Raw genomic sequence first — 15,607 nt, 5'->3', positions numbered from 1 at the left:
AAACAAACTAAAAAATGTAAAAAAAAAAAAAAAGAAAAACAAACAAGAAAAACAACTTAATACTAAAATGTGCTAGAAAGTGCAAATGTAATTAGTGCAAAATTTCCAACAGCATTAACATACAAAAAAATAACAGTGCAAAGATGCATTGCACATTTAGACATGAAAATAAAAGTCAAGCAAAGTTGAACAAAAACTTCCTCACCAAGCTGTTAATAGTAATTTAACAACAAGATATTACAAAGAAATAAATTTGTCAAACATCATGTCAAAATTCGGTACTGAACTCTCTGGTGGACACAGAGGCCACGCCCCCTGTCCAGGTGACACAGGTGATCTAAGTGAGGTCATTTTTCCCAAACATTCCTCTGAGGGAGTGGATCCCATTCACGCCGATACCCGTTCCATTGTTCGCCACGAAAAACTGAGAGAATCTCGCTGAAATCTGAGCAGCAGGTGTCAGTAACCCAACACGGTGAAGTTAAGTCCGCCTCAACCGGTTCGACGTCTCTGCGGGATGAAGGGGAAGTGAAGGACCGAGCTGTGACTGAACCTCGGTGATCTGCTGTTGTTGATCTGTAACCCGGCGTATTTCTGTCCGTCTGTGTTTACTCTGGTCGCGCTGAGGTAGGTTGGCACCCTGCACTTATCATTGTGTTGTTGCCGGCGTTTTGTGTTGGCAAGCATTCCTCTGTACAGGCTCACGCTACAGTCCGGAACAGCATGTGACTTTGTTTTGTTTCGAGAACGACACAAGCCAGACTCCGTTCAGAATTCCGCCAATTTAACGAGCTGTTGCCTGTTTGCTGATTTCCAGTTGTAAAAAGTGACTTTTCAGAGTTATTAACACCAACTTGGGCTCATGTTTTAATTCGGCATGATCCTGTTCACCAAAACATCACTTTAACCAGCATATTGTAACTTTTCTATAAGTAGCAGCATTGATTTCAAGCTCACGCTGTTTCGAAGTTGTGGGTGTGCGCGAACAGGTGACGTGGCCTGATAAAAGGCCAAGTGCCACTGGAAATGCGCAGTGTGGGTTCTCATGCAAGCCGAATTTTTCACGAAAATGCGTGTTCTCACAAAAGCACTCAACTTTTGCAAAAAAACCTTTGCAATTTTTCAATTTGTACAGATCACGTTAAATCGTTAAAGATTTGAATGCAATCTGGTTTGTAGTGTTATCCAGAAAAAACAGGGCGAGAATGACCTTGGCAGCTGATGACGGCTTTAAAAAAAAAAAAAAGGTATTTGATTTTTCATCACTTCCTAATATTTGAACCATGAACACTTTCTCAGCATGAATATGTTCAGAAGAGAAAAAGGCTCCCCAGCTCCAGCTCCAGTGGTCCCACCTCGACCCAGCAAGGAGGTATGTAAAGGAGCAGTCAAAGTTATTTCAGGTTCACATGTACTTGTTCTCCTAACCGAGGCCGTTTGTTATCACCAGGATCTCGACAATCCTGTCACACACGGCCGGAACAGACCGGATGAAGACTCGCAGGTGAGCGTTCACGCGGTCACACCCTCAAAACAAAAGCTGCTGCCCTGTTTGTTGACTGTAATTATATCTCGCAGGAGAACAACAGCGAGATCACGAGTGAGCTCAACCCTAAGACCAAGGTACAAGTGGGAGTTAAGACTTTTTAATCCTCTCCACCACTGTGACACACTTGATCAGATCAATTTAGCTAGAACAGCTGAGTTTTCTGGGCCCTGAAAGCAAAAAACTGAACTGAAAAAGACAACGTTAGAAACATTTAGACTGGAAAAGAGTTGTATTGGTACTAAAGCAAGTGAGAGAACATTAAAACTGTCAGAACAGAAAAAAAACTGCAGTGAAACAAGACGGACATAAATGATGTGGACCGGCAGTTGGAGAGTGCTGTTTCACATCCTGGGCATTGCCGAGGTGCCCCTGAGCAAGGCACCGGCCCCTAACACTGCTCATTGGGCGCCGTAGCATGTGTGGCTGCCCCTTCGCTCATCTCCTCTACACTGCATGTGTGTGTTTGTGTGTGTGCACCTGTGTGTAATGTGAGTGGAAAAAAGAATTTCCCAATTTGGGATTATAATGGTACATCAAAAAAAAAATAAATAAAAAAAATAAAGCAAAAAGATCTAAATATCAAAATACGAAAAATATCATCAGGACAGGACCAGGTCAAGTCTGCAGCGTGAGTTACCATGGTGATGTAGCCAGGTTAAAAGATGGCCACTGTCAGGACTCAGAAAACGCCAGCTTTAGGTTCAACATACCCCGCCAACCCCACTGATCCCCCTCAGGTATATTTCCAACAATGGCTGTCATTATGCATGTTGTTTGTTGTACCAACATCAGAGGGCCGGGGTGATGGGCGTAATGCAGAAGGTCAACCCCTTCAAGTCCACCTCGCAGGTAAAACGTGACACATTTAAAGAGTAGCTGTTAAAATTCTGACCACTTCATGTAAAATCATGACTTGAGCTTTTCGATCCGTCTCCAGGCTTCCTCTACAGTCAGCAAAGCTCCGTCGTCAGAGTCACTAGAGCGAGAATCAGACTCCACACAGGTGAGAGGAACTCACCTTTAACGTTGCTGTTCAGGACAAAAAGCATTGATATGCCTTTATACCACATCATGTTTGGTTTCTTTTTTATTGATAACTCAACGCTCTTACCTTTTTCATGCTAAACATTTAGTATCACACTGACTATCTAGTTGTTTCTGTTATTTGGCCATTTCACTTTTATTTTATCCTGACAAACATGGCTACATTAAACAAATAAGAGACTTGAGTATCATCTGAAGTTGTACCCCGAGCTCCATGGTGTGCTATTTCAACCTTGCATACAACAGAAATTGAAATTTCCCCTGCTTATCGTATTATTGATTGATATAAAGTGGCAAAAAACCAAGACCTGTTCCTTTTAGCTGCACTGTGAAAGCCCCATTAAAGGGGCATTCTGCAGTTCTGGAGAAGAAATCTAAACTTTAAAAGAATGTTTTAAATGTACAATATTAATGAGAAGAAATATGTTAATTTTGTCCATAAGTGAATAAGCAAGCTCTTCTCAAAAGGAAATAAGGTCCCCAGAACACTGTTTGAAGCTACAAAGGTGGCAGGGTCCGCACATCCAAACAAACGTGTTGCACTTTAAGGTCAGTTTGTTTACTGAGTCATGGAAAACAAAGTGAGTTTAAGGTTATTTAGTATGTTTAGCTATAAAAACATCAGTCAGTGAAGATCTGTCTCTTCTGATTTAAAATTTCTTCCCCAAAACTACAGAATGCACCTTTTAAATCTCACCTTGATTTTAAACATACATATGTTTATTACACTAGGTGGTTATCTGCCTTCAGTCACTATGCCAGCTGCAAACTGGAGCGCTTGAACTAGAAGTCGTCGCGCGAATCAGGCCATGAACAATTTGAATCTCGTGTTTCAGAACCCTGGAATGCTGAAGGGAGTCATGCAGAAGGTCAACCCGTTCAAGTCTACCTCCCAGGTAGACACGATAATCTCTGCATGTTGCAGCGGTAACGTAGCAATGGTAGTGATGTGTCAGACAATGAGGGCGTCCCGTCTGCTGCGTTTCTCCCGCAGGTCTCCAAAGCTCCATCTTCAGAGTCGCTGGAGCAGGGACGGGGCCCTGACTCCAATCAGGTGGGTGAAAGATGATGGTGTACTTAATGTACCGTGGCACAATTACAAACCGGCCCCTACACACTACCCACACACCCACTCTTGAGCTAGAAAGCCCTCAGACAGCGAGTCGGTATCAGTGCTTACAAACGATGCTCCTGTCAGGTGCAGCACCGCTCTGTTTCGAGTCCTCTCCTGCTATTTCCTGAGGATGATTAACAAAATGTCCTACTTCAAACAGACATTTGGTGGACTACTTTCATGCACACATTGATTCAATTTGATTTGTTTGACTGTATCAGACTAAAAAAATATAATTAACAATGGCTGTTTAATGCATGTTATCTGTGTTTTACCAACATCAGAGGGCCGGGGTGATGGGCGTAATGCAGAAGGTCAACCCCTTCAAGTCCACCTCGCAGGTAAAACATGACAAATTTAAAGAGTAACTGTTCAAATTCTGACTGCTTAATCTAAAATCATGACTTGAGCTTTCGATGCGTCTCCAGGCCTCCTCTACAGTCAGCAAAGCTCCTTCGTCAGAGTCACTAGAGCGAGGATCAGACTCCGCACAGGTGAGAGGAACTCGCATTTAACATCTGCGCAGTTACTTTGAATCATTATTTGGTTTCAAATGAAAAATGTCAACAAAAGAAGTGTGGGCGTGAGTTTACTTCTCACAGTGGGCTACTTTTATAGGTCAGATAGAAGAAACTGGGTCATGTTACAGGTGTTGGATCCGAGAATAGAAAAAGTAAAATAAACAAAAACATGGGGAGTAAAAAGTTTAAGACAATGGTGGTGTTGTGTTTCAGAACCCTGGTGTGTTGAAAGGAGTGATGCAGAAGGTCAACCCGTTCAAGACCGCCTCCCAGGTAGCTCCAACATTGTTTCTATGGTAAAGTCGTAGTAGACGACCTGTGTCGGTCCTCTCTGTACCTTTATAACATGATTCAACCAACGACCAGCCAATCAGTCAGAGGCAAAGTGTCAGAAAAATGACTCACAAGAATTTTAAGGCAGAGATTAAAAACAAAAACACACAATATCTGCCTTTTTATTATGTTCCATTTGTCTCTTTAATTCAAAAGTGCAGTGAAGCAGTTGTTGACGAAAAAAATTCTTCTTCTCAGCCTTTCATCCCTCAATGCTACAGTATGTTGAAATACAAGAATACGATGTAAAACACTCAAGTCAGTCAGCAAGATACAGTTGCTACTGCTGTAAGCTGTGTTATTTTAGATCACACTACCTTGCTTGGCATTTATTGTGTGTGAACTTACACTACAAGGACCCCAAAATAAAAGTGTGAACCTGAGAATTAGTTTAGTGTGACTTCTTTCAAACAAGATGGCTGAACAGAAAATGTAAAGACATAAAAGTCAACATGAGTCATCACAAGTCAAAGGAATAAAAAGTGATGACAAAAGGCAAAATCACAGAAAACAATCAATCCAAAAATAGAAATAATACAATTACAGAATTGATAAAAGACAAGGTAAAATACATTTTAGGAATATGAAATATAATACTGTGGGTTATTGGTGTACAGTGGTTTTTATATCGATAAACACATTTGTATTTTTTTTTTAGGTGCCAAAGAGCGATACTCAACATGATTCTGCAGATCCATCTGAGACGGACAAAGAACCTCAAACAGGCAAACAGGTAAACATGATCCGGGCTTAAGACTTTAAGATCCATAGATTTCGTACAGGGAGACAATTCGTCAACAGTCGGACTAAAGCATTTCTTCTTCAGCATCCAGGGATGATGGCAGGAATGATGCAGAAAGTCAACCCATTCAAATCCTCACAGCCAAAGGTACCGGTCTGACTCCTGATGCTGACACTGAACAGATGTTTGAGATGGAGAGAAAACCTTTTCTGATCGACTGTGCTACTGTTTACACAGCCTCTACACAACGACCTCTCCTCCAGTAGCGGAAGCCTGGAGGACAATAACAACCTGCCGGAGAAGCAGGTAGATCCGTCGCTCCTGCTTTAGTTTAGCCCCGGGCGGCCGTGTTTGGATCAGCTGGAAAACCAGTAATCCAGTTCCTATGCATTTACATACTTTTTGTCACCTGTGCCAAGCTGTAGCAAGCGTTTATACCAGTGTTGTTCTTGCTCCTACCACTAGATGGTGGCAAAGGGGCGACAGAGTGATTCTTACTTTGCTTTGGCCACATCTTGAGTCGTATCTTCGATGAAAACATGTCTTACTTCAAGGCCTTTTTCTGTTTTTGTGTCATATTTTTTGCTTTTGTTTTAGAGCCCCGGCGTGTTCAAAGGGATGATGCAGAAAGTAAACCCCTTCAGGTCGTACACACAGGTACGGCACAGAAGACTGACCTCTTTTGTGTGTTTTTTTTGATCAGATGACGGCTAATGCAGTGCAACTTTACACTCGGTTTTTGTTGATACAGATGCCAGATGAGGAATGTCAGACAGACGCTTCGGTTCCAGATTCAGCTTCCTCATTCAAGTCGCAGGTGGGGTCATTGACTTGTTGTTTGGAGGTGTTTGCTTAAGTGTTTAAAAGGGTAAAATGATTTCATAGACCATGTTGAAGATTCTTGAGCCCATTTTTGATGTCTTTGTTTCATGTGTTCCTTAACACCTCGCAAGGTAAATTAAAGTTCAAGTGCCCCTTATATTGTTTCCATAACATGTCAGAGATGTTTTATTTCCTCACCCAGTTCTTATTTCTTTTAGGAAAACAAAGCTATTCAAAGAGAGCACTCCACCAGCTCTGAAAGCTTGGACGACGGCACTATAGAGAGACATGTAAGACTTTTTTTTTTTTTTTTTTTTTACTGTCCTTTATGTTCAGACTGCCAGCGTTTTAGACATATGAAAAAAAAACCAACAGGAAATGCAATGTGACGTCAAATCAAGAGACGGAATGCTGAAAGGAACTCTGCTACTTGACTTTACAGAGTGATTGTTTGGAGAGCGAGGTGATGAATCATGCTTCGTGTCATCAGCGTACAGATCAACAATCAACAAGTTTAAGTTCTAAGCATATAGAAGAACAAAACAAACCAGAGACCTGTGCCAATATTTTGTTGATGTCTACACTAAAAAATGCACCTGCACACCAAACACTCTAATTTAAGAAACACATCTGATTTGAATCCTGTGTGAACATGGCTTAAATGTAAGGGGGGGGGGGGGGACTTTTAAACCTTCTGTTCCTCGTAGCGTTTCCCTTTCGTTTTACTGTTAGCAGCCTGACTACTGACCAAAGCAGTGAACAACTGTACGAATCCCAACTTGACCGATAAATCCCCATCTCAGTGCTATGAGAAGGCAGTAAACCACATGGTTGTGTTAGTATGTAGGCAGCTGTTGTTACTGATCTAGTAGAAAGAATTCCCCAGTCTCGTTAGTAAGGAGGAACACCGCCACTGTCCGCTGAGTAAACTTCCTTAAGTTCACTCTCGTTTCACCTCAGTTTCTATCTCTTTGCACCTTCTCTGCCTCCCCGATCAGCGGCCTTCTTTTTCTCTTTTCAGTTATTCCTGTTGTTCCACTGTCACCTGAGACAACAATGCCTCTTCCTGGTCTTGGTTTTGTAATGGCAGACACGCATCAGTTTCCAGTAAAAATGTAGCCCGAGCGAAAAGCATAGTTGGGGTTAGCGAACGCGTTGGCCACGTTTTGTAAAGAACCAGTCTTTACGTAGGTGGTGACATCTGTCTACATCCATTAAACTGTGACATCAGTATTTACTTTAGAAGTTGAAGCGTTAAAGTTGTAAGTCCGTCCTTATGACAGACGTTAACCGTGGCAGACTCTTTCTCTATCGTGTTTTACTGCACACAGTTTGCAGCCACATAAGAGCCGATGTTCATTTTCACTGATGATTTATGTGAGGCGTTATTGAACCATGTATATCTCTGCATCCTAAATTTCTCCACAGTCCATTTGGTATACTGATGTTGACACGAGCTGCGAGGTGAAAAGCCAACCAACAGCGGCACCGAAGAAAAGAACGATGGTTTGTAAAACTGAGATTTGGATCATTGTTAAGCGGACTTCATTTGAATGTTATTTCAAATCTGTTATTTCTGCTTCAGTTACTCCTTTTGACCGAGGGGATGTAAAGAAGTGAGGGTAACATTTATTTATTTCCTCTCTAGACTTTCAGAATAAAGAGGATTCTGCCCGGTGCATTTTTTGGGTCCGGATCAAAGGTACCAGTAAACACACCAACAATCCACTCTAAGAAGCTGTATTTCCATTATAGTTCAGTATTGTGTAAAAACACAAATGACAATTAATGAAAAGTCTTTTTTATTTTGTCTTTTTTGCTCGACAGGACTCTGCAGCTGCAGAAGCAGAAGCTTCCCAGGTGAGTAAGTCAGCAGCTTCATATGTAAAGCACCTTTTTAATACACATAGTTCAAGCGAGTTGAGGCGGCAGGATAATGTACAAAAAAATAATAATGCTGTGATCACTTAGATGGATATTACGACTGTGGTATCATTCATGATAAGTAGGAATGATCATAATCTAGAACCTTCACCATTTCACTGTATCTGCATCAGTTGTACCCACTCTTAGATACCATTCATCATATTATTTTTTTAAAATCAAGATCCATGCAGTATTCCCAGAGAAATGTCTAAAAATGTTCTATACCTCAATTTTAAAGGCGGTGAGGAAAAACATCCTGCAATTGTCCCTTTATCCGGATCTGCACCAAAAATTAATTGGGTCTCTTCTGGTCTGAGAATCATCCTCTATCCAAGTCTGTTGAGTAGTTTCTGTGTAATCCTGCTGACAAACCAACGAAAGGACACAGGCCAATCAAACCAAGTCAGTTTTATTTCTACAGCCCAAAATCACAATCAGTTTGCCTCAATGGGCTTTACAGTCTGTCCTTAGACCCTCGATTTCATCAAGAAAAAACATTCAATATTGCAAAAAAAACAACCTTTTTAGCACAGGGGGAAAAAAACTTAAAAATCACAGAAAATACAGATATTATTGAAAGAATATCTGATAGAAGTTAATATGTGAAGATCCACTGCCCAAGCAACACGACCCTCCAATCCAGTGGTGACCTGGACGAGGACAGACCACAGAAGATATCAGTGTTTAAAGATTCAAATTTTACAAAAGTACGGACATAGTAAAACAGAGGAGTGCAATGATTCATCAGGGCTTAAATGACCACATCAGTCTATGTGAGGCAGCAAGAGCTTACTTTCCTGAAGCTATGATGTCACGTTGTGGTCTGTACCTAACAACAAACACGTTTCTTCTTATATTTGGAGAACAAGATTGGTAGACCAGGACGTCTGTGCAGCACTACAGTACTTCATTATAATAATGCTTTGTCACCCATTTTAACTTTAATAGAAAAACAGCTGCTTTTTGCGATTTGGACAATGTCCTTGTCCCTTTTGCCAATATTGATAACATTTTAAAGTGAATTTGAAAAGTTAGGAGCAACTTTGATGGCACAAAGTGGAATAAAACCAAAAAAAGAAAAGCAGACTCAAAGTTTTAGAAAACTGATTCTATGTATTTTACTTCAAACATGTAAAAACAAAAGAAGACAAAATTCTCAATACACAGTTCACATGTTTGAAAAAGTATACACTTATTTAATCCTCCTCATCTCCACTACGTCATTAATTACAAAAGTAGTGTCTCATCATTTATCTTATGGTCTTACTTGCAGTTCAGTGTATATATTCATTTTTAACCATTTTTTAAAAGCTATTAGTTCATTACATACATAAGTCTTTGTCAATATATTAACCTTTAATAAATTATACTACAGCTGAGCTGCAGTATAGCTTTTTTCCACATTGATAATTACAGTTGGTGCTTTTCGAGCACACACACACACACTCGCATGCAAATCAATCTGCGGTGGAATTATAGAGCTATGCAAACAAACCACTCACAGCTCAACATGGCTGCTTCAATAAACCCGACAGGGAATATTATTTGAGGGTGTGTTTGCCCACAGAGTTCCTATTCCCTTTGTTGGAATATACTATGTCCTGTATCACCAGGGCAGAGGCACCTGTGGTTTTCTGGTGACGTTTGTTTCGCGTTTTTCCGATGCCCTCCTTTCGTTTCATGTTTGCAGGCATGTCCCATCATCACCTGGCAGCTCTGAGCTCAAATGACAGGCCAACAAGTTTAACTCCCTTTCTTTTTCACATCGACTGGTGCTTTTGGAAGTAAAAACACAAACAAAAACAGTGACTTCTAAGAGGGGAAAGAAAAGTCTTTTTAACAATGAACCAACGGGGCAAAAATGTCGAACATGGACGTGATTAAAACTGACATTATTGTACATTTAAGCTTGATTTCAACGTGAACTTTCACCACAGATGATCAGTGGTAATCAAATATATTAACGACAATCAAACTACCAGACAGCAGATACCTCAAATGACAGTCGTTAGGATGCTCATCGATTTGATGGGTATGAACAAACAGCACATAATAACTGCCTTTTGACAAAGGGTTGGTCTTGAATAGCCTGTTAGCTCGAGTCATGCTCTTTTATAGCTTGAGGCATTCTTTTTGTAGCTTGTGGCTTCGCTGTCGGTAAGCACCAAAGTGGGAAATAATAGTTCGTGGAATAAGGCTTTGAATACCATTCTTGTACAAAGACATATTTTTATTAACCATATGGCTCACTGTTGACTTGATACTACCAACCATATTACAATTATTGTGTTGTGTAGTGTGTTTTAGGCGACAAAATGTAGAAACTCATTAATGTTTTACTATTTGTTCAGTGACTGTGCACACGAATAAACACTGCTGTATTTGTCAAGAGGTTAATTTCCTCTTCACCTCAAATGACCGTCAAGTCACCTATAAACAAAGTATAGGACTCAAATCAACAAGTTCAAGTTCTAAGCATATAGAAGAACAAAACAAAGTAAAAAGAATAGGTGACACCTGCCAGTTCACTGCAGTTGCTGTCCTTGCTAACGCTGCTACATTAAAACTCACTGGGTTTATCGGCCATCGTGAAATGCGAACCAAGGATGCGGCAGGGTGAAAGGAATTTTCCAATTGTAATTACTATCTGTACTGTTTTAACTACTCTGACAAAAGTCTGTCAATGTGTAAAGCGTGTTGCATTTTTCTGATCCAGGAAACGGTGGAAGTTCAGACCCTGGAGCTGGCTGAGGTGCCAGTGCCCGGTGAAGGAACACTCCTGGACCCTCTAGAAGTAAGCTTATTTTTATGTATTGGAACATTACATCACATGTTGCTTCTTTGATTGGTCATTTTAATGTACCTGTACATGCAGAATTACTCCAAAGAGTTTACATTTGTTCACTTTCAGGATGAGGACGGCCTTTTAGCGTGGTGGAAAACAGTAGAGGGTATGCTCAGACTTTTTATTTATTGGTGATCTTGTTTATTTCTGATGAAATTTTGGCATCATTCACGAATGGTAACTTATGCCAAGTGCTAACTACGCAGTATTTATCAAACCTTTACAAAGTGTTAGAAACGTCAGTTGCAGCCTTTTAAATTACACAATTATTTTAATGGTTTATAAAGCATTTCATTGTTGACAGTGAAATGACATTTAAGTTAATAATCGTTTCTTTTCTGTGCGTTAGGCTGGGACGAGTGGAATGAGGCAAACCAGGATGATGAAGCTGAAGAGTAAGTAGCATGTTTACTGAAGTTCTATATTTGCTTTCAGGGCCTTCCTTTGCTGCAGCAAAATAGGGTTGACATATTACTTGTTAATACTTCTATTGAACTGAAAGTTGCATTCCAATCCAATGTTTCTTCCTTGTTCTACTCTTCAGAGTCGTGGGAGAAGCAGCCGATCGTGTCTTCATGGCAGCTCGTCTTTTTGTCCGCTTTTTCAACCAGCGTGGCGCCTCGCTCCAGCAGCGCATCCTGGAGCTGCTCGCTTTGGCCGACTCGGCTGACACGTTTCACAAGAAGACCGTCACCGCTAGTGTCGGAGGTGGAGTAGCCAGTGTGGCAGGGTCCATCACCACCATCACCGGCCTCATCCTGGCACCCTTCACTGCAGGGACGTCGCTCATCGTCACAGCCGTGGGCATTGGCGTGGCTACGGCAGGTGGGCTGGCATCTGCTTCGGCCAACATCACGGACACGGTCCATTCAAAGACGGACCGGAAGAAGGTGGAGAAGATGATCCAAGACTACCAGGAGGAGATAAAGGACATCAAGGAGTGCCTGGAGTTTTTGCAGGTGAGAAGACAGAAGACACATTTTCAGAGGTTTTTTTTTTTTGTTTCAGTTGCATGCAAAGCTTGAAAAAGCTGAAACAAGCTGGCACATAACATCACGATCATTTTAGCTTTTAGAGTGAAAATCTCATTTGCCTCGGGTTTAAGATGCATAATGACACCCGTGTTGGCACAGTGATCTTTGTCTACTAGGGCCGCAACACTTTCAGCAGAGTGGGGGATTTGTAGATGCATTGGGATCATCTCTTGAATCCAGAAAAGTAAATCTGTTACTGTGAAATCAAATCTCCATCATCAGCATCACCTGTAATAATTTTGTAAAACTGGGCTGAAGGTGTCTTACAGCTGAAACAGTTTGACTAAGGTGAAACATAACTGATGTGAAACACTGAGTCATGTTTCTTGCAGGTGATGTTGAAAAATTAGCTTATCTGAGCCCCGGGCTAAGAAAGTGTTGACACTCACATTTCAAAGTTGACTAACTCCAGTTTTAGACTAGGGGCCTGCTGGCTGTGCTCCAGAGCACTTTAAAATGTTAAGCACATTTTCAAAGCACTTGTGTGCCAAAGCCAGGGCTAGAAGAAGTGCAGTCTGAATCATTTAGCATGAGCTCAGATTAATACCGTGTTAACAATCTCAGTGCGAAAAGGGGCTAAAGTATGTAGTCTGAAAATATTTGGTAAATATGGGGCGCCGATTGTAAAGTTGCGCACGCTAAAATAAACAGCAACTTTTTGCCACATTTAGAAACAAACCATGTTTAAAACACATCTGAATTTTTTGATGTTACTTTTGACGAGATTTACAGCAATATGTTATTGTGATATTTACTTTAAATTGTTAAATCTTGTTACTTTTTAAAAAAAATTGAAATATTAAATCTAAATATTTAGCTAATATGCAAGTTCACACTGCCTGTCACTGGAAGTGCTCTGCACTGGGCGGCTGTGGCTCAGTGGGTAGAGCGGGTCTTCTAGTGATCGGAAGGTCACCAGCTAGAATCCTGGCGCTTTGAGCTGTCGTTGGACTGGAAAAGCGCTTTAAAAATGCAGACCATTTCACTGTTAGACACTCCATCTGCCAACCGAAGTAGATCTTTCGCCTCAATGAGCTTTTATTTTGGTACTTCAGGTGACAGGTAGTGTGACTTTGCATATTAGCTAGATGTTTAGTTTCAGATTTAGATTTATTATTCATATTTAAAATTGACATTTTATTTTTACACAGTTAACAAATCTTTCTGTGAATCTTAAAAATAAAAATGTTTCATGTTCACATGTTGCTCAATGTGTAGAAAAGTTGCTGTTTATTTTAGCATGTACAACTTTACAATCAGCGCCCCATACTTATCTGCCGTTTAAAAGAAGAAAATCTTGAATTCAATGGGTTTGAATCCTTTAGTCATTTTCTTTGTTGCTTCTTACCTGACAGGCAGGGATGGAGACGCTTGAAGAGTGGAACTTTGAGCAGTACGCTGACAGCATCGCAAAGAATCACCTCAACCAGAACGTCAAACACGTCATGAAGGAGGGCGGCCGGGCTGGCAAGGCTTTACTGATCAACACCGAGAGCCTGATTAGTACCGTTCAGGTCCTCAGTGTCGCAGGAGGGGCTGCCAAAGCCGCCCAGGTGATGAGCGTTACCACTGGAGTTATGTCAGGGCTCTTTCTGGCTCTCGACGTCTTTTTCCTGGCCAAAGACTCCATGGAGCTCAAAAAGGGCGCAAAGACAGACTTCGCCAACAAGATCCGAGAAGTTTGCAAAGAACTGCAGGACGGGCTTCTGGAGCTGAACCGCATCAAGGAAGAGCTGCAGAAAACCATGGACGGTATAGAAGTGGAGGTAGAGGAGGGAGAGGATGAAGAGCTGCTGAAGTCTGAATTGAAAAAGCTTGTCGAGCTTGAAGAATGAAGGATAACCGTTAGAAAACCAAACCAAAGTCTCATCGTCTTAATCCGATCAGCACAAAACATACTTTGGGTTCATTAAAAATGTTTTTAGCAGAAGTGGGATTGTAGTTTTGATTCAGTCAATTACCACTGTAACTTTGTCTTCCAAAAGCTTTTCTTAGTAATATATTATCATATTTATATTAAAGTAGACATTTTAAGTAAATGTACGTAACCAAAAATTGTTGTATTGTCCGTCTTTTTTTCAAATTAATGTTCAACTTTCTTTAATAAAAGTAGTTTTCTGCTTACTTGTCTGTTCCTTTTTGTGTCGTACACCTACTGTTCATATTAATTGTGAAATGTAGCAACCTGAAACTGACAGACTGATCACGCTGATGATCAGTGTTGGGAAGATTACTTTGGAAATGTAGTTGGTTACAATTACAAGTTACCCTGTTGAAAATGTAATAGTAGTGTAACTATTTCAATTACTTTCTCAAAGTAATGTAACTAATTACATTTGATTACATTATGATTACTTTTCTTTATTTTGAATGAAATCTCTCAACTGCTAACCATTTTCACATTTTAAGACCTATAGTGTGATAAACCTTTCAGTTCAAAGGTTTCACCATATATTATGAGTCTGACCTTAGGCCTGTGCTGCAAAGGAGGCTCACTTCCTCACTAAACGGAGCGACAACGGGCTGATTTCAGCCAAGAGGAGCAGGTTGTTTTAATGGAGAGAGTATGAGCGATACAAAAAAGCCTGATCACAGCCTGAAGCAACAGTGTTGCTGCAAATATGACAAGAGGAGGCTGATTTTAATTTCTGACAGCTCTACATTGAGCTGCTTTTAAATATGAAGCTTTAGAGCAATAACAACTGTTGTTTTAAACTGTGTTTTATATTGTTTTAATATATTTCACTGATCGCAATTATAAAATGCCAGTGTGTGTTTTACTGAAAGCGAGGCTGGTGTGCGCATGAAAATAGGTTACAGTGGGTTTTTTAGGTGCTGTAGCTACAAGCAAATCTCATGTTGTCTCTGTACAAAGACCTTTTTAAATGTGAGAAAACAGAGTAGACCTACTCAAGATTTGCTTTTGGGCAACACATAACAGGCGAAACAATTAATTTATTCATGGCCACATTAAGTTAAATGATCTGTCCTGCTGCGAGCGCACAACTTCTTTCAGTGGTGACTGACTGTATATAAAAGTAAATAGGCTATAGCCTAATAAATGACCTCCTGACGCGAGTCGGATCATTAGCTGAGCAGCGTATCCCCTCAGCTGAACATCTGTAGGCGGAGACCTCAGAGAGAAAGTAAACAGCAGCGGATCAGCGCGATCTCTCCCTCCGTACAAATGCTCCGTTCTGATCCAGCTCCACTGGACTTTCAAAGTAAAGGTGACGCCAGCTGTAAATTAGTTAAATAGTGAAACAGCGGCGCTTTTATAGCCGATTTTATGATTAAACTCTGAACAGAACCTGGTCGGGACCAGGTTATGAGCTAAGCATAAGTTACCATGGTGATCTAGCCGGGTTAAAAGAGAGCCACCTTTGTAATACAGGGAAGCCTGGCTTCTGTCTGTATTAAGTGTTTTTTGTATTTCCAGCCCAGGAACATCTTGTGCGCCGCCGACACTGTTGTTGCTGCTGAGTCTGACTGCCGCCGTGCGGTTTGTCGGTTGAGTCGAATGGCACATGACCAGACAGAGCCAATCACAAGCGTCAGTTTTGGCAGAAGGATGTTGATATGAAAATAACTAAAAAACACATGAATCCAGGGGGGCGAAAAACTATTTGATGAATCCGAGCTTTTGCGGGGATTTTTCAAATGTAACTTAAGTTGTA

At 40.9% G+C, this 15,607-nt stretch overlaps 1 protein-coding gene across 2 annotated transcripts; it reads left to right on the top strand.

Moving 5' to 3' along the window:
• Positions 1-343: 343 nt before the first annotated feature.
• Positions 344-14,054, top strand: LOC115589539 (uncharacterized). Of its 2 annotated transcripts, XM_030430482.1 has the most exons (25): positions 344-627; positions 1,300-1,372; positions 1,451-1,504; positions 1,579-1,623; positions 2,342-2,398; positions 2,487-2,552; positions 3,430-3,489; positions 3,588-3,647; positions 3,992-4,048; positions 4,136-4,201; positions 4,442-4,501; positions 5,220-5,294; positions 5,388-5,450; positions 5,541-5,609; positions 5,901-5,960; positions 6,055-6,120; positions 6,344-6,415; positions 7,554-7,631; positions 7,774-7,827; positions 7,953-7,985; positions 10,768-10,845; positions 10,963-11,002; positions 11,246-11,291; positions 11,441-11,855; positions 13,286-14,054. In XM_030430482.1, exons 2-25 carry the CDS (start codon positions 1,301-1,303, stop codon positions 13,763-13,765), a joined length of 2,226 nt encoding a protein of 741 aa, XP_030286342.1. In that variant the 5' UTR covers positions 344-627; position 1,300; the 3' UTR covers positions 13,766-14,054. The 2 variants fall into 2 exon arrangements, with proteins under 2 accessions (XP_030286342.1, XP_030286343.1); XM_030430483.1 differs by lacking the exons at positions 2,487-2,552; positions 3,430-3,489; positions 3,588-3,647; positions 3,992-4,048.
• The last annotated feature ends 1,553 nt before the right edge of the window (positions 14,055-15,607 follow it).

The sequence above is a fragment of the Sparus aurata genome, chromosome 10, assembly GCF_900880675.1.
Source record: "Sparus aurata chromosome 10, fSpaAur1.1, whole genome shotgun sequence".
In the NCBI taxonomy this organism is placed as follows: Eukaryota; Metazoa; Chordata; class Actinopteri; order Spariformes; family Sparidae; genus Sparus; species Sparus aurata.
This window is presented reverse-complemented; position numbering and strand designations above follow the sequence as displayed.

Bases quoted from the DNA above. Each gene is read 5' to 3' on its own strand.
- LOC115589539 (XM_030430482.1), top strand. From the start codon at position 1,301: ATGAATATGTTCAGAAGAGAAAAAGGCTCCCCAGCTCCAGCTCCAGTG. The intron at 4,049-4,135 runs GTAAAACATGAC...ATGCGTCTCCAG, and splicing joins CCTTCAAGTCCACCTCGCAG to GCCTCCTCTACAGTCAGCAA. The intron at 6,121-6,343 runs GTGGGGTCATTG...TATTTCTTTTAG, and splicing joins CTTCCTCATTCAAGTCGCAG to GAAAACAAAGCTATTCAAAG.